General features: G+C 35.1%; 1 protein-coding gene across 11 annotated transcripts in view; it reads left to right on the top strand.

The window, feature by feature from the left end:
* The window catches only part of LOC123540098 (protein argonaute-2-like), a 55,388-nt gene extending 38,838 nt beyond the window's left edge, over nt 1-16,550 (top strand). For 7 of the 11 annotated variants that reach the window (XM_053526264.1, XM_053526260.1, XM_053526255.1 and 4 more), the window contains 7 exons: nt 1,688-1,872; nt 4,225-4,384; nt 6,088-6,178; nt 6,956-7,150; nt 7,679-7,915; nt 9,935-10,134; nt 14,164-16,550. In XM_053526264.1, the coding sequence (XP_053382239.1) occupies nt 1,688-1,872; nt 4,225-4,384; nt 6,088-6,178; nt 6,956-7,150; nt 7,679-7,915; nt 9,935-10,134; nt 14,164-14,278 (1,183 nt within the window). In that variant the 3' untranslated portion in view covers nt 14,279-16,550. Of the gene's footprint in view, nt 1-1,687; nt 1,873-4,224; nt 4,385-5,254; nt 5,346-6,087; nt 6,179-6,955; nt 7,151-7,678; nt 7,916-9,934; nt 10,135-12,956; nt 13,089-14,163 lie in introns of those variants that run through there. The other 4 variants (XM_053526263.1, XM_053526262.1, XM_053526258.1 and 1 more) reach the window with 2 other exon arrangements.
* The last annotated feature ends 3,000 nt before the right edge of the window (nt 16,551-19,550 follow it).

Genomic DNA, 19,550 nt, shown 5'->3' with positions numbered 1-19,550 from the left:
GTGCGGATGCGCAGGCTGGTATGGGTCCATGCTGGTCGCATATACACTATGTTGGTTTTCTCATGGTGCGGCTCATATTATTGATGTTGTAAATGGTGTAATGTGTAAATAAAGTTGCTGTGAATCTAAAATTGTCATTGTTATGGTCCAAGTTTGTGATTGAATGTTAAAATTTTAGCAAACCATGAATCTTTTGACAAATGTTTTTTTTTTTTCTTACATGTATCTAAGGGTGTTTACAATACTCCCTTTTTATGTAGAAAGAAATCTCTGCCATAATAAGTTTCTTGTTCTTGTTTAACCATACTCAGATTCTAAATAGACAATAAAAACAATTGGAAAAACATTTTTTAAAGAATTTTTATTTTGGACAAAGTTAACTTTCAGTTCTTTTTACCTGTTGCATGCTACATGAGTCAAGAGTTACATTTAAATAATATTTGCATTCAGTTAATACATACATGTCCAGTGCTGAACTCAGTAGCTGGATAATATTCACATTCTTTATAGGTTATACCCAGCTCAGCTCTTGTACGAGAACTACAATTCCACAAGATCCATGCCATGGCCTCAAGAAGGTTGATGAACATTGTATGACAATTTAATCAAAAACTGTCTGAATTAAAGTTTACTCCTTAGTTTTATATGAGGAAATCTTCAGTTTCTTTTGGGAAGTCCTCAGGGTCTTGTGGGAAATCTTCAGCTTCATTTGGGATATCCTCATTGTCATGTGGGAAATCCTCAATTTCATGGGAATGTATGTGGGGAAATCCTCTATTTCGTGTAGAAAATCCTCAATTTCATGAGGATATATGTGGGAAATCCGCTATTTCATAGGGATATATGTGGGAAATCCTCAGTTTTCTGTGGGAAATCCTCAATTTCATGAGGATATATGGGGGAAATTCTCAGTTTCATGTAGAAGATCCTCAATTGCATGATATATATGGGAAATCCTCAGTTTCATAGGGATATATGTTGGAAATCCTCAGTTTCATGTAGAAAATCCTTAATTTTCATTAGGATATGTGGGAAATCCTCAATTTCATGAGGATATATGTGGGAAAATTCTCAGTTTCATATAGAAGCTCCTCAATTTTATGAGGATATATATGGGAAATCCTCAGTTTCATAGGGATATATGTGGGAAATCTTCAGTTTCATGTAGAAAATCCTCAATTTCTTTAGGATATTATGTGGGAAATCCTCAGTTTCATAGGGATGTATGTGGAAAATCCTCAGTTTCATGTGGAAAATCCTCAATTTCATGAGGATATATGTGGAAAATCCTCAATTTCTTGTAGAAAATTGTTAATTTCATGATGATATATGGGGGAAAATCTTCAATTTCATGAGGATATATATGGGAAATCCTCAGCTTCATTTGGGAAATCCTCAGTTTCATGTGGGAAATTCTCAGTTTCATGAAGATATATTTGGGAAATCCTTATTTTCATGTATGACAGTTGTATGGTGCTTGTTGAGAAGCAGGTATTACTTCAACGCCATTTGCCTTTGACATGACACTGTTGGTGCATCTTCATTTATTTTTGTGGCAAATTAGAGAGCCAAATACTCTTTTTTTATTCAGCCATTGATACATTCATAAGTATAAGAAACTTTTCTTTCATGATGAAACACTTGATGTCTGTTCAATGTTTTAAGTTTGTTCTGTTTGTATGACCAGGAATTTCACACAGCAGTTACAAAGGATATCCAATGATGCAGGAATGCCGATCCTTGGTCAGCCGTGTTTCTGCAAGTACGCCACTGGACCGGACCAGGTGGAACCGATGTTCCGGTATCTGAAGAACACTTACCAAGGTCTTCAGGTTATAGTGGTGGTACTGCCTGGCAAAACTCCAGTATATGGTAAGTGTTTCTGAACTTGTGTGAATAAACATACTATTATGCAAGTTTTTTTTAGCTCACCTGTCACGAAGTGACAAGGTGAGCTATTGTGACCGCTTGATGTCCGTAGTCTGTCGTGCGTAGTCAGTTGTGCATTGTCTTGTCAACAATTTCTAAAAAAAATCTTCTTCTTGAAAACCACTGGGCAGAATTACACCAAACTTTGATATTTGGTGTGTAGCATCATCTAGTGGTCCTCTACTGAAATTGTTCAGATTATCCCCCTAGGGTCAAATATGGCCCCGGGGTCACATGGTTTATATAGATTTATATAGGGAAAACTTTGAAAATCTTCTTGTACAAAACCACATGGCTTAGTGCTTTGATATTTGGTATATAGCATCATCTAGTGGTCCTCAATCAAGATTGTTCAAATTATCCCCCTAGGGTCAAATATGGCTCCGCCCCGGGGGTCACATGGTTTATACAGACTTATATAGGGAAAACTTTGAAAATCTTTTTGTACAAAACCACATGGCCTAGGGCTTTGATATTTTGTATGTATCATTATCTACTGTTCCTCAAATTATCCCCCTAGGGCCAAATATGGCCCCACCCCGGGGGTCCCAAGTTTTACATAGACTTGTATAGGAAAAAAAGTTTAAAAATCTTCTTTTCTGAAACAACAACACTTAGACCTTTGATATTTGGTTTGTAGCATTGTCTTATGGTCCTCAACCAAAATTGTTCAAATTGTACCCCTTTGGTGAAAAGAGGCCCTGCCCTGGGGGTCCCAAGTTTTATATAGACATATAGGAAAAAGCTTTAAAAATCTTCTTGTCTGAAACCATACGACCTAGGCTTTTGATATTTGGTATGATGCATTGTCTAGTAGTCCTCTACCAAAATTGTTCAAATTATGCCCCTTGGGTTAAAAGAGGCCCCGCCCTGGTGTCACTTAGTTATTATGTGAGTTATATAGGAAAAATACTTAAAAAATCATCTGATCTTATTTCCAAGACTGTTTAATTTTAATTACCTGACTGTTTAATTTTAATTACCTGATGACCCCAAGTAATATGATGTCACTTGACTTTGACCTTGACCTACTGACCTACTTTCTTGTTTTTTAAGATACAGCCTTGAAATTTTGATGACATACACAGTTTTGCACACAAATCTAAAACTGAATTTCATTGACCATGAATGTGACCTACTGACTTTCTTAATATTTTATCATCATTTTGACATTTGAAACATGTAGCTCATATTACTCAGGTGAGCAATCCAGGGTCATCATGACCCTCTTGTTTTATTTTTCCCGGCAAGAATACAGAGGCTGTGATTTTGTTAAGTTTATGTAATGCATAGGTGAAGTAAATTCCTATACATAACAGTGTGCTTAAGTTTTCTGGTAACTTTAATCAAGTCGCTCACTACAGGTTTGAAGTACAGAAATATGCTTTTATGGGACAGTTGACTATATATGGCTATATTTTGTGAAGGGCCAACCACGGCCAAGTCGCTGATTTTGAATCAGTTGCCTGGCTCTGCTATAGGTTTCAAAACTCTCTTGTGGTGCGGAATTCTTCATGTGAGGAAGTTATTCCGCTGACTTTTGAAAGGCCAGGGATTCTACCCAGCCAGGTGCCCACCCATACCTGAAGTAATGCATACAGAATTACCTGAGGTTCTTCCTGCACTACCAAAAGCTGCAAAGCTGATGTTTTATCCATAATTTTGTCATAGTGACATTAAACCAAAGTAAAGAAAAACAGAGGGGGCCTCCGTGGCCGAGTGGTTAAGGTCGCTGACTTCAAATCACTTGCCCCTCATCGATGTGGGTTCGAGCCTCACTCGGGGCGTTTAATTCTTCATGTGAGGAAGCCATCCAGCTGGCTTACGGAAGGTCGGTGGTTCTACCCAGGTGCCTGCTCGTGATGAAATAATGCACGTAGGGGCACCTGGGGTCTCCTTCCTCCACCATTAAAGCTGGAAAGTCGCCATATGACCTATCATGTGTCGGTGCGACGTTAAATCCAACAAAAAAAAAGAAAAACAGAAAAATAGCTATATTTTGTGAATAGCTCAATTTCTGAAATTTGCTGCCTCTTATACAGATATCTTATATGTAGGAGTAAGTTTGTTATCGCAACAGTCTCTGATTTTGGGAAATGTGGTTAGTGTACAACAGAAACATGTAAATAAAAAACCTGTTGCGAGGTGTAGTTCTTACAAAATACAAAAGAGAAAGCATACAAATAATTGAATTTGATTTAAAAGCTGAGAATGGGACATTCAAAATTTTGAATTTTATGACCTGTGCCATAAATGTAATCTGATTGCTTATTTTATTAATACTTATATTTGTAGCCGAAGTAAAACGTGTAGGAGACATCATGTTTGGTTTGGCCACACAGTGTGTGCAGGCAAAGAATGTGAACAAAACAACTCCCCAGACTCTCTCAAACTTGTGCCTGAAGATAAATGTGAAACTGGGTGGCATCAATAATATACTCTTGCCAAGTATACGGTAAGTGAGATATACTCATACCAAATAAATGGAAATAGAAATATATTATACATTAAGTGAAATAATACCTCTTCGAAGAGCAAGAAATAGAATTCAGCTAGTGGCTAGAATACTGAACCAGTATGGAGAATATTGCCATAATTAAAAGGGAAAAGAGAAAATACAGTTAGACCACTCTTGAGAAATCAGAAGTTCACACTAAATTGGTCTCTACTCTGGGGGGTGGGGGGGGGGGGGGGGTAAATTGATACAACTTTAAAATCATTAATATTCTTGAGTGAATATGTATCATGAATTTCAGGGTTGAGTCGCTAAATTTGAATTCAAACGAGTAAAATTCCCTTTTAAATACAGGTTCACACAAAATGGCGCTGGCCAAAACCACTAAATTTTGTGCCCATAAAATTTGATCATGATTTTCATCATGTATGGTTAAATGCAAAGAGAAAGTATGGCCGTTAAAAGCTTGTTCAGTAGTGGCCTTCATTCTGAGGTGGTCTTTAGAACAGGTTTGTCTGTATTTGATATGTGGTGTGTTACAGAAAAACAGTGGCAGATAATTTTTTAGTTCAGTAGAGTATCTTATTGAGAATACAAAAAAATAATAAGCAAAACCAGTCGAATTCCATTTGCTCAAACTCAGATTCGAACACCACTCTGAACTCGTTGCTCATTAAGGTCTTGGCAGAATCCTTAGTAAATGTATATTATTTGATGACTTGAACTTTGATTCCTCAAACAACTTTTGCCGGTCCCATCGCATTCAAGCGAACATAATTCGATTGCAGGAGAAACTTACTTTCTTGGACCTGGCCGGAAAAGTCAGTCATGTTATTGGTTTTAAACTGATTATGATATTGTTTATTATAGTCCCCCTATGTTCCGACTACCAGTTATATTTATGGGTGCCGATGTCACCCATCCACCAGCAGGAGATAAGTCGAGGCCTTCCATTGCTGCAGTAAGTCAGGAATGTGAGAATGAAACAACTCGGCATATACATTCATGTATTTCTTGTAGTTGTGACCTTACTCTTCAGCCTTCAAGGGCATTGCAACTCATGTTTGAAAAAAAGTTTAATTCATTTACTCTTTCTGTCTGAAATGCACCCACCTTTTCTGAATTCCAGCCGCACCATGAGAAAACCATAAGTGGGTTTGTGACCAATATGGATCCAGACCAGCCAGCGCATCTGCGCAGTCTGGTCAGGATCCATGCTGTTCGCTTTCAAAGCCTATTGCAATTAGAGAAACCATTAGCGAACAGCATGGATCCGAACAAGACTGCGCGGATGCGCAGGCTGGTCTGGATACATGCTGATTGCAAACACACTGTGTTGGTTTTCTCATGGCACGACTCATTTCTAAATTCTCTCTCCTTTGTTTGTTGCATCTCCTAAACTACCATTCTTATATTGCATCCAATTCTTTGTGGAACTCTTTGAAAAAATTTCATTTCTTATCAACTGTATGATATAATTGATACTGCTCCTTGATAGTGCTAGTGATATCTGAAGATTCTTTTCACAATCTTTACTTGCTGTCAGCTGTTATATTGACTTGTTAAGAGAATAGCACTGTCCAATGTCCATGCATTATACGAATATATATGCTTTCTTTGACGATGCATAATGTTATAATATCACTGTTTGACAACCCTATTTTGCATGTATATATACAACTGTGTGTATCTCGTGCTTGCAGACCTACAGTATTCCGAGAGCCTGTCATATTCCTAGGTGCTGATGTAACACATCCACCTGCTGGAGACGCTAGTAAACCTTCTATAGCAGCTGTAAGTATGAACCGAAGTCCCTGTCCATCATCCACCAACATTCGAATCTAAACATTAGACATAAATATTTTCTGAGCTTGCCCGTCTGGCTGAATAAGGAGAGTATAGATCTATAGGTCACAGGTTCATGAGTTAAATCCCCAGGTGAGATGTATGTTCTTCATGACAATTTGATGAAACACATTATGTCTGAAATCAGTTCTTTCTCCACCTCTGATACATGTGGAGAAGTTGGTAGTTACTTTCAGAGAACGATTAGTTCTAGCACAGAATCCAGAAACACTGGTTGAGTTTACTGCACACTGTAAACGTAACTGAAATACCTTTGAAGAAAATGGTGCATAGACAAAAACAATTTAACAAGCAAATAAATACATGTTAATGATAACCCTTCATCATATACTGCCATTATTAAGTTAGCCTAGATTGAAATGAAACTTTGTATGAATGTACCTTCTGCAGCTACAAATTGCTTAGCTACATTTCAGGTATAATAAACAAATAAATACTAAGTAAATACTTGGCACTCTTTTGTCAGAAAAATAGAGCTTTTTTGTTGAGGAAAAAAAAATTATTGACATGTCCTCACTGTTTTTAGTTTCCGCTATTTATGAAATAAATGGGAGTGTGGCAGTTTTTGTAAAAAAAAAAAACAAAACATGTTAACAAGTGATTTACATTTTTAACTTACAACACAGATGACTTTTTTTCAAAACATAAAGGTAGAGATGGAACCACTTAAAAACAGAAGTCATGTAATATTTTTGCATTGAACAGGTTGTAGCTAGTATGGATGCCCACCCTAGTCGGTACTCGGCCACTGTGCGGGTACAGCAACACAGACAGGAGATCATTCAGGAACTCGCTTCAATGGTGAAAGAGCTACTAATACAGTTCTACAAATCTACGAGATTCAAACCCACACGTATCATATTCTACAGGGATGGCGTGTCTGAAGGCCAATTTCAGTCTGTAAGATTATTTGTAGTGTTGTTGTTGTTAGAAAATTGCAGTTACAAATACAAGGAAGAATTGATCCATTTTTAGGCAACAAAAGCGTTATCTACTATTGCTTTTAAAAGATTTGGAGTTTTTTTATGTTGAATCATACATGTTTTCCATGCTATATGGTTTCAATTTTTGCATGAAAAATTGAAGTGCAAGCAAAACACACTAAACAAAAGTCCACAATGAAGACTATTTTATCAGTTCTATTTATGAAAATTTGATGGAATCAAGAGTCTATTTACAGAACTTTATTTTGCCTTGTATGCAGATTTTGTTCAATTTGTACTTGTTTAAGAGTGGCTAGTCATGCTAATTACGAAAATAAAATCCATTACATAAAGTTGCCCACCCATCAGTTCAGAACATCTTCAGGACTTGCTGAATAGCCTGAATGAAGCATCATGGGGCATCTCAGTATACTGATCATGTGATCGGGATAGCCCAGTGTTGTACGAATCAAGCCCACAATATTTTTATGAATCTCTCATTCAGGTACTGTCTCATGAGCTACGTGCTGTACGTGAAGCCTGTATGAAGCTCGAGGCTGACTACCAGCCAGGTATTACGTTTATTGTCGTACAGAAGCGCCACCACACGCGTCTGTTCTGTGCCGACAGGAAGGACCAGATAGGACGGAGCGGTAACATTCCCGCCGGGACCACAGTAGATGTAGGAATCACCCATCCAACAGAGTTTGATTTCTACTTGTGTAGTCATGCTGGTATTCAGGTATTTAATGGATATATCTTATTCTGTGTTTAAGTTGATAAGTTTATCAAGGTTTCTTTTCAGTAAGACAGATTTCCTGTAAAAAAATATTCGTTATGTGGTATAAATTATTAACTTTCAAACTTCCTTCCAAAACTAGCCTGCCCTCTTAGCTCAATAGGGAGAGCGCAGATCATTGTATCGCGGGGTCATGAGTTCGAGCCCTGGGCGAGGTGTATGTTCTCCGTGACGATTTGATAAAAAACATTTTGTCTGGTATCATTCGTCCTCCACCTCTGATTCATGTGGGGAAGTTGGCAGTTACTTGAGAACAGGTTTGTACTGGTACAGAATCCAGGAACACTGGTTAGGTTAAGTGCCCACCATTACATAACTGAAATACTGTTGAAAAACGGCGTTAAACCCAGAACAAACAAAATCCTTCCAAAACTTCGTCATGGTATACTTGGAGCTGTGTAAGTGTTTTGTTCTTTGTATATGTAAAACTGCTTAATTTGAAAAATGGAATTATAGTAGATAGTAAGTTAGATAAATTTAGTATTCTTGAGGAAAAATGTCCCTGTGATTGATATATTTACAGTTTATATCATGCCATCAGTAGGTGATTTGATTCCTTACAAGTGTAATATATGTTATATAGATCTAAAATTCAGTTTCATCACTGAACATTGTTATGTCTAAATGCTGGAAATGTGCATACTGTGGCATCAATGATAAAAATGTGTACTGGGAATCAATCCCCAAACATTTACTGCAGTTATAATAATTGTGAAATCATTGATGTATGTATAGCATTCATTTTTAGCTCATCTGATTTTTTGAAAAAAAATGATGAGTTATTGTCATCACTTGAGCGGTTGTCGGCGTCGGCGTCGGCGTCGGTGTCGGCGTCGGCGTCGGCGTCTGCGTCGGCGTTGCCTGGTTAAGTTTTATGTTTAGGTCAGCTTTTCTCCTAAACTATCAAAGCTATTGCTTTGAAACTTGGAAGACTTGTTCACCATCATAAGCTGACCCTGTATAGCAAGAAACATAACTCCATCTTGCTTTTTGCAAGATTTATGGCCCCTTTTGTACTTAGAAAATATCAGATTTCTTGGTTAAGTTTTATGTTTAGGTCAACTTTTCTCCTAAACTATCAAAGCTATTGCTTTGAAACTTGGAATACTTGTTCACCATCATAAGCAGACCCTGTACATCAAGAAACATAACTCCATCTTGCTTTTTGCAAGAATTATTGCCCCTTTTGGACTTAGAAAATCAGTTTTCTTGGTTAAGTTTTATGTTTAGGTCAGCTTTTATCCTAAACTATCAAAGCTATTGCTTTAAAACTTGCAACACTTGTTCACCATCATAAGCTGACCCTGTACAGCAAGCAACATAACTCCATCCTGCTTTTTGCAATAATTATTGCCCCTTTTGGACTTAGAAAATCATTTTCTTGGTTGAGTATTATGTTTAAGTCAACTTTTCTCATAAACTATCAAAGCTATTGCTTTAAAACTTGCAACAGTTTTTCACAATCATAAGTGGACACTGTACATCAAGAAACATAACTCTATCCTGCTTTTTGCAAGAATGATGGCCCTTTTTAGACTTAGAAAATCATGGGTAGGACAATATTTCTATTATGCAAAAAAAATCAGATGAGCGTCAGCACCCGCAAGGCGGTGCTCTTGTTCATGGATGTTGCAGTAGTGTCGGTCCATGAAATTAAGTTTCAATGAACAGGTACAATGCCAGTTCATTTTATGTTCCAACAGTCAAATTCCATGAATTCATTTCTCCCACAGAAAAACTGTTTGATCAGAAACCACAGAATTTCTTGCCAAAGAAATTAAATGATTCTTCAATTGATTGTTAATATGTCCGAATGTACATGTACATCTGTTGCACATTTTTTATGTGAATATTGTGCTAATTGTTATTCACAGCTTTTTTTGATTCGATAAATGCACTTTCTGAGAAAATTATTGAATATAAAACCATTGTGAATATGATTGTGTTATTTCAATATTTCAGGGTACAAGCAGACCGTCACACTACCATGTACTCTGGGATGATAACAGATTCTCAGCTGATGAGTTACAGATGCTCACGTATCAGTTGTGCCATACATATGTCCGATGTACCCGAAGTGTCTCCATTCCAGCTCCAGCATATTATGCTCATCTTGTGGCGTTCCGAGCTAGGTACCATCTTGTGGAGAAAGAACACGACAGGTTTGTTTGGATGACTGTTCTTCTGTCTTCCAGAAGCTGAAACTAAATCTGGAAACCAGTCTTGATACGCAGCATCTGATTGGTTGTTCCTGAACACAAAATTGAAATTGACCAATGGCAAAGCTGCATTCTGAGACTGGTTTTCAAACTCAGTTTTATAATAATGCTGATACCATTATATGCTTTCTAGCTTGAATATACAAAGTTTAAAAGTAGGTACTGTGAAATCATTTAAATTCGCTGGCATGAATTTTCGCGCAAACTTAAAGGACTGTTTCGTGCGGGCTTTCATTCGCACAATTTCAATTTTAGAAATGAAGAAATAAAATAAAAAAATAATAGCGCGGTCTTAAATTCGCGCATTGGTCCTAGCGCGAAATACGTGAAAATTTGTCCTACGCGAAAATAAAAAGGATTTCACTGTATTCCTAATCAGTTTAATTAACAATATTCGTCTTGTGAAGGTAGAAACTTCATACATGAAATGTTTAGTTTCCTCTGACGAAGCAGTATTGAGGAGGTATGAATCACTGATATGATATCATATCTCAAGTTTCCTGGGGTATTCCATATTTCAATATCCACCATCGAAATAGTTGAAAGTGCTGTCTCCTCTTGACAGCTCCTGTTCTTCTCCTCGCTATTTGCTGTATAAGTGGAAACGTTCTGTGGGGAAAATGTTTGTGAATTCAAGAAATTTGCTAAAATATCAGCCAGTGTAAATGCCCACAGGAACCAGGATATAACACTTAAGGAAAGATAAACAAGTTTGACTTCGGAAATTCAGTTTTTGGGGTTTAGTGAATATTTCCGCTCACAAAATGTCTGGCATTGGCAATTCATGAACTTTTTTTATCCGTGTATATATCCACTTATACAGTAGTAGAGTTAAAATTATCAAAGAAGCTTGCTTTAAGTAAAACATTATTAAAATTAAAAACTGACTAGTTGAACATAATGTTCCTTTGTTCTAAAACAGATGTTATGAGGGGTTTTAGGAGTACTTCCCACTTTCCATGTCTGAGTCTGCCTACCAGGGGACAAACACAAACAAGTTTGGAGGCTGAGCAGGACACAAGTGTTCTCTGTGACTGTGACAGTAGACAACATGTCTAAAGTAGCTTAAGTCATTGATCTTCGGATTACTGTGGAGAAATAAAGTTTTCATGGCCGAATGGTTTAGGTTGCTGATTTCAAATTACCTGCCCTTCACCATATTATGAAGCCTCTCCTGGGGTGTACAGTTCTTCATGTGAGGAAGCATCCAGGCCCCAATTTCACGAAAAAACTTAAGTAATTGCTTAGCTAAGTTTGTTATTTTAAAATCGTGTTATTACTTAAGCTATTGTTATTTCATGTTGATTTTTTTCTATACCACTGTATTTAAAGCTAAATTAAACTATAGTTAGTAGTATTTGTCTGCAGTACTTATTTCAGTCACGCATATATGATATTTCTATTTAAGCACGATATAACGAACTTAAGTATTTGCTTAAGTATATTTCTAATTTTTATAATTCATTTTCAGTAAAATTCAGAACTGTTGTGCTTTGTTCTATGAAATAGTCATGTACGGGTCTGATATAGGTCTGATATAGATGAAAAAAATCAACATTGAAGATGCATAAAGGGCAAAAACAAGCATTTGAAATAACAGACTTAGCTAAGCAATTACTTAAGTTTTTTTGTGAAATTGGGGCCAGCTGTCTTATTGAATGTTAGTGAATACCAAGGTGCCCACAGACACCTGAAATAATGCACCATTAAAAGCTAGACAGTTACTATATAGCCTAAATTGTGTTGGTATGACTTAAACTCAACAAAAATCAAACTAATTCGCTGTAGTTAAATGTGGTTTCACTATAAAAAATACAGGAATACTAATTAATTTAACCTTCCACTTTTACATAACTGAAAAATACACTAATCCAAAGTAACAAAGCACTGGTGTAAGCTTTTTTAATGTTAAAAGAAAACTGCTTCATTTGTTTGAGTCACTTTATCGGGAAAAAAAAAAAGTTTGGTAAAAATGAGCTCATTGAGCCATATAATTAGCAAGCTTCTTTGACACTTCTAGTATTGTGATTGAAAATCTGGCTGCAACTGAAACAGTCTTCATTCTGTTTTTGCACTGCCATACCATCTTTCTTGTGCTGTTACTTCTGTATTTCTTACTGTCAGTATTGTAAAATTCTTCATTTGTAAGACAGCTACTGTTTCTACTGTTTGAAAACTATTTATCATCTCTGAGACTTCATGGCATGTTTTTTCCTGTAATGAAGAAAATGAATGTAGCGAATGACAATTTTAGGATTGAATGCAAACTTGTATAAGTTTGAGAATGCAGTCAGAAAACAGCTGTTTAGTCAGTGTCATGTTGGATAGCTATAGTGTGAAGTTGATTATTTTACCAAAGCTGATGTTGTTTTCAGCATGATTTATATGTAATTGTTTTAGGTATAAAGGCTAAATAGGTGCAGAATACTTCAGTAAAACCAAGGCTCTTTAAGAGACTTTTCATGTCATATAAAGTGTCTTTAAGATTTAATGTGGTTGCAAATTTAGGGAATATGCTCCAGAAGATGAATTGAATCGACTAATTTTGTCATAAAACATATTGTGAAATCATTAATACTCATTTTCGTGGATATCTGCACATTTATATCCCAACAAAATTGCTATTTTGGGCATAACGGTAAAAACTTACGCATTTAATATACAAAAATCTGATTGAACAACATGACACAGGTTGAAAACCAATATACACATGCCTATCACCTTTATCTCTTTACTTAACCTGTTTCACCTGCATTCTATTACAGTGGAGAAGGCAGTCGTTACTCGGACAACAGTGATGAGAGAGCCCCGTCTGTGATGGCACGTGCTGTCACCGTGCATCCTGACACTGTCAAGTTCATGTACTTTGCATGAGATCCCCGTGCAATCTTAGCAAATCCTAGGAAAAAAAGAGGACTTTGTAGATTCTCACTATGTGCATTGTGTGATATGAAATACTACTTTGCTACCTTTCTTGTGATGGTTTATGCATTATACAAACTGTTCTCTGCATGTCAGATGGCGGAAAAACCATATAGTACAAGTTGGATCTAGGGTAATCCTGTTTCAGAGATAACAGTATTTTGTCGACATTGCTTATTGTACAAAACAGTCAGCCAAATAGTTGCACAATTTTTTGAAGAACAGCTGTAAACAAGAATATGTACTGTGAAGAGTTAGTGTCTTGATTTGTTCAAATAATCGTCAGTAACTGATAAAACTGCTGTAGAGATCAAATGACAGACCAGAAAATAGTCCTTGAGGAGACTGATGTGTCCGCCCTTAATTGGAAGTTGCAATAAAGGATATTTTTCTGAAATGGATTTGAAATTCATAAGTTTTTAAGTCAGATATTTAGTTACCGTGGAGATATGACAGTAAAAGAGATATATTGAGAAAGGCATGTTTTAAAGTGGAAACAAGTGTGATATGAGGAAATAAAATGGACAATGTTGTGACATGTTCATGACCAGGCGGTTTATTTGATGGTTAGTGCCCCCCGTATATGTTTGTGATAAAAGTACAAGTGATAATTTGTGTGTATATATGAGAAATTTTATATGTTTTGTATAAATGTTGCTAACTGAAATTGTAAATTGTGCATTACCTTCTGTAAGTATATGTGGGTGTATGTTTGATCTTGTGTGATAGGCAGTTATAGATTATATTTTCTTGGTGCTTAGGTTATTGGACACATTAAGTTTTACATTTGTGGAAATGCAGTAAAATTGATATATCATAGCTTTGACCAAGTTGGTTGTGGTCATCTATTGCTGAAATGCATAATGTTCATTTAGAGCCAGACAGGCTGATCAAAATCTTTACCCATATACTGATGAGCCATTCTGGCTTAAAGAGGAAATTTTGGAGGATGTTTCTTTTTCCAGATATATCACTTCTTACATTTATTTCTGATTAAGTGAAAGTTTGAACATGTTAATAGTACGAAGGATGTTGTGATCTGTATTTCAGTAGTGAAGGGAGTAGTCGACATTCGTCAGACCACAGCGACGACAGGACCAGCAGTATAATAGCCCGCACTGTTACTCTCCATCCAGATACCGTAAATGTTATGTACTTCGCATGAGTTTCAGTACCAGTTTTAAGGGACATTCCTCCAGATAAACATTAAAATTTGAAAACAGATATACAGGCAACATATATTAGAATTAAAAATCATTAATATTATCTAAACTTTGGCAGTTCCTATGCAACAACATCTACTTGAATGCTATTTCGGCATCCATAAGTCGTAACAGAAAACGGCTTTTTCATAATAACTGGAGAATGCTGAAAAAGGCATACGTACTTAATTGAACAGAAATTTTCAGTCTAGGTTCTAAGTTGCTAGATTAAGAGTCAGTTACAAAGTATATCCCGACTTGTATTTTACATCATATTTCTGCTACTTGAGAGTTTTCTGCAGATTATGCAGTCTAAACAATTGTTTTATGAGTAAATACTGCACAGAATTCACTGCATCATTTTAATTTTACATTTTCTAATGCAAAAACTTTAAAAAAAGGAGATAAATTTGGAGTTGTGCCCCTTCAGTGTACAGAACATTAGATGAGATAAAAAAAAATGTTCAGTTATTTAAGCAATTGGGACTCCGGGCATGTAATAGAACTTTACAGTTCAAACACGTGGTTTAAAAAGATTCTGTTCAATGAAACAGAACAGAACCCTGTGAAAGGAACATTTTTTACTGACATCCAATTGAAAAAAGTGTCACATACCAATGATTTAAATGATGAACTCAAAGTTGTTTCTTCCTGAATTATGGGTGCTTGCGCTGTCATTCACAAGGGCTTACCAGTTCGGATTTTATTTTGCTATGAGAGAAAGAGATGCTTTAGAAATCAGAAAATTTTAACTTTACAAAATGATACCTTCTAGATACCTGCTAAAAAGAAACATGTAGCAACTAAATAGCCAGTTTAAATGAAAATTGGATGTTCATTTTAGTTTATTTTATAAAATCGTTTGAAAACAGTATCTCAATATTTTTTTAATGGTTCAGAATGTAAGTTTTGAAAACAGAATGTGTGAATGTTCGAATGATATACACAAAATATGAATTAACTTGTAGAAATGTTTTTAAATATATTGTTTTGTTGTGTTTTAATATTTACCAAAATGGCGGGATAATTTTTAAAACATTGTAAATAGTATTATTATATATCTGACTGACTTATTAGTTATGTTCACTTGCCACAGATAAATCAATCATGCAAAACTAAATCATCCTTTATATATTTAACTTCTGTTTAATCATAGGTGTTTGTTGCAAAATTTTGATATATTATGTCTTTGTATGAACTTTAAAAAATTGGCTTTTATTGAGAATTTGTTTGGTACATTTTTTTTAAGTGAAAATATTCTTTTGTACCTCTCCCTTCATTTTATGTCTTTACGTTGTTGTTTTTTTTTTGCATATTTATTTTTTATTTTTGACGTAACGAAGCTCCTGTTTTTTTATTATGACAGTCGGTCCTGATAAACATTTTTTTACAATGTTGAAAAGTTTGTTTAGAAGTGTTGAATAGCATATCCTTTATTTATTGTATTGTGTCATATTTACTCGTCTATAAGATGATCTGTTTATAAGATGGGGTCCTTAAAACTAATTCAGAATTGACATTTATTTTGCAGACTGTTCTCTAAATACTTAAGGTGAATGACACTGACTTGCTTATTACAGGAGGCAACACATTGGAGAGGACAACCGTAAGCTGATATAGTTTTCTGTCCAATTCCTTAATTAATTGTTCTGTAAATGTTTCATGTACTACTGAAATAAAATATGTTTAAACTAACACATTGGGTCTGATTTTTAAGGGGAAAACATTGTCTTATGGACGAGTGAATATGGTAGATAGTATTTTTATATATGATAACGGCATTTAGCATCTCACCATTTATCATGAAGGTTGAGTTAATTTCAGATGTAAATGTATTTATTTTGGTAAAGGTTGCATAGACTTAAATATGCTTGGTGAAAGGTTGCATTATATTGTGAGGGTGGAACTGAAAACTGTCATAATTCACTGAATATAAAAGAACAAGTTACGACAATTTTCTGTTCAACTGTCGCTTTGTTCCCTGCAGTTGAAACTGCAAAATTATCAAAATTTGTCTTTGTGCTATATACATTGATCAATCATGAATCAGTGTTAACAATATAAATTATCGTACTTATTATAGTCATTTGTAATGGTACAAAGTTATGAAATTGTTGATTTGCATTATAGCCTGCAAATCATGAAATTGTGAAATTTTGTCATTTTTTGTAAATCATGTGTAAATGTTAACTTGGATCATATTTTATAAACCATGTTGCAGAACTGATTACTTGATGTTACTTGATGTCCCTTTCGTCAGTGTTCCTCCGGTTGTTAAGGAAAAACAATTCTGTTACAGTGGGAGGCTGCCAAAGGGCCATCAGGGAAAATTACACTATTGTAGGAAAAATGCTGTTTGTTGATTCAGGTCCATTACCTTAAAGTTTATCAGTATTGTCATGGTGTCATAAACAGCAACCTATTTATACTGTAGATAAACCAAAACATGAAATATCAAGTAAATGTTATGGTTTACTAGTATAAAACATTGTCATAATCATGTCTGCTAAACTAATGATATTTGTAAATGTCATGAAGATAGTTACAAATGTCATAGTTTATAAAATAGTGTCATGAAAATGTCTATTAATGTCATAGTTTATTTATTATGTTAAGAAAATGTAAACTTATAGTTCATAAACTATGTCATGATAATGTAGACTTTTGTCAAAGTTTATGAAGTTTGAAGGAAAATTAGATAATTTCTCAGTTTGTAAATCATGTCTTCTTTATGTACAAAAAACATTCATGAATTTCTTGGAAATGTTCACAACATTGTCAAGTATTTATTAATCTAAAATTTTATTGCAGATATATATGTCACATAAACAGAACTTGATATAGTATTTTGCAGATAGTCAATATTTACAGATGTCGTATTTTATTTCATTTTGTCTATACAACAATCATTACCAAAGAAGGAATATCAATGGAACAAAACTGAAGCAAAAACAAAAATAAGTTGTTTACCTTTTTACTCTTTTGTAAGACGATTCTTCTATAAGTTACTGCAAAGTAGGCAATATTTCAGTACATTAGGTCAATAACATTGACTCTCGAAACAAGGCAATTCATTAGGTCTGATTTCTGAGGAGAAAAACTTAAGTCTTATAGGCGAGTAAATGTGGTATATCTTTTTTTAAAACTTTGAAGTTAAAAACAAAGAGAATATAAGGATCAAACATTCTATGATCAAATTGCCCAATGAGTGCATTTTCATATATATATTTTGTTATTGTATTACTTACAGTTAAGGGATCAAATGGGTTAACAACGAAAACACATTGATCAAATAGAAATAAAAACCTAAACATGATCAAAAGTTGCTCAAAGCTTGTATCACTACATGTCAGATTCATGTATCATCATTTCCAGTTGTCATGTACAAATAATGCTGCACTGCAAGCGAATTGCCTCATGATGATCATTATAGAGCCCTCATTATTTTCGTCATGTTCAGACATCACAGAAGCCAAAATATATAGAAAATTGGAGCCGCTAACATTTGCTTTGAATTTCGACCAATTGGTTGAATTTTTATGTTATGAAGCACAAAGATATATTATTTTTCAGCCATTCTTTTTAAGAAGGGAATAGACTGTCGGTGATCTCACTTCTTCAACAGCTTCTATTTACATTTTACTCACGAATAGATCATTGAACCGCACCATGAGAAAACCAGTATAGTGCATTTGCGACCAGCATGGATCCAATGGTTGCAAACGCACTGTTGGCTTTCTCATGGTGCGGCTTATATTAGATTTTGAAGCCATATTGTCAGATATAAAAGTCCTTTGACACATAATTCTGAAGCAGTGAATCTAAGGAACAGGAACATAGCTATGTTTACCACATGATACGAGTACACTGAAAATGTGTAACACTGTTTCAGGTTATAGATAGGTTTTTTGACAAAACTTCTTGAATGTAATTGATTTTTTGTTGTGGTTGGAGATGGGGGAGGGGGTGAAGAATATGAATTATGTGTCCCACCATACAGTAGTGTGGTAGACATTGATTTACGCCTGTCTGTGTATCACAAAGCTTGTCCGCACTCTAAGTCGAACATTTCTTATACAATCTTCACCAAACTTGAACAAAAAGTGTTTGCCAATAAGTCCTCGGCAAGTTCGATAACTAACCAAATCGGCCCAGGCACTTGAGAATTATGGCCCTTGAAACTTGTTTTTGATAATCAAAGCACTGAAAGTCTGATAAGGCAGTTGTGGGAGACATTTGCTTTTATCAAAAGCAGCTCTATAGTTTCCTGTTGAATCTTGTAACACTGGAGTGTTTTCAACTGTGTGATACTTTTTAGGAATAACATTTTTTCTGTAAAATTATGTGACGAAGACATTGAACATTGACCTTGGATCATGTTGAACATTGACCTTGGATCATGTAACATTGACCTTGGATCATGTAACATTGACCTTGGATCATGTAACACCAAGGAAGGTTTTACACCAACCTAACCATACAAATGCACTACAGTACCAACCATGGAGGGTGTAGTGAGTATTTTTAGACTGCATGTATTTAACCAGACCAAAAAGTACATAATGTTATTTCCACGTCAACCGGTTTTGCTTTAGTGAACCAGTTTAGGCAATATTCATGATGGTCATTTTGTCTTCTTAGGTCTATCATTTCAAATATTTTTTTTATTAAATAAATACTGGTTTTTGTGTCAAAAACCGTGTGACACATTTTTTCTCTCTGTGTCTTTTTGTTTTTTCTTCATTATTTCATCAGATAGTTTCATTTCATTTTAATTTAGTTGAGTTAGATCTTGTTACTAATGATTATTTACTTGTACATTTTTTTTTACTCGTTTCGATCTGCATCAAGTGGAATACAATCTGAAATAGAACATAAAAGATCTGCTGTTTGAAGCACGGCGTATAAATCCATTTATTTTCAATATTTCCCACTTAGCACACAAGCTACTTAATGATTATGAAGAATTTCAACACTGACATGCTTTGAACCATGTTTTAATGAAATATATTTTACGCATAAAGGTAGTTACACCACAAAATTTCGAGGGTTCAGTGCAATAAGGGAGTATCTACATATGATTATTATATGTAGATACACCCTTATTGCATTGAACCCTCGAAATGAGGTCAAATAAGGCCTTTTTAAGTAAGTAACAAATGTTATTTTTAGTCAAGACGTAAGTTATGTGAAAGGAGACTTTTTACGAGTTTGAACAGTTAAAAAATCTCACTG

Source organism: Mercenaria mercenaria, chromosome 16, assembly GCF_021730395.1.
Source record: "Mercenaria mercenaria strain notata chromosome 16, MADL_Memer_1, whole genome shotgun sequence".
Classification (NCBI taxonomy): Eukaryota; Metazoa; Mollusca; class Bivalvia; order Venerida; family Veneridae; genus Mercenaria; species Mercenaria mercenaria.
The sequence above is the reverse complement of the archived record's forward strand: the minus strand, read 5'-3'. Positions and strand labels throughout refer to the sequence as shown.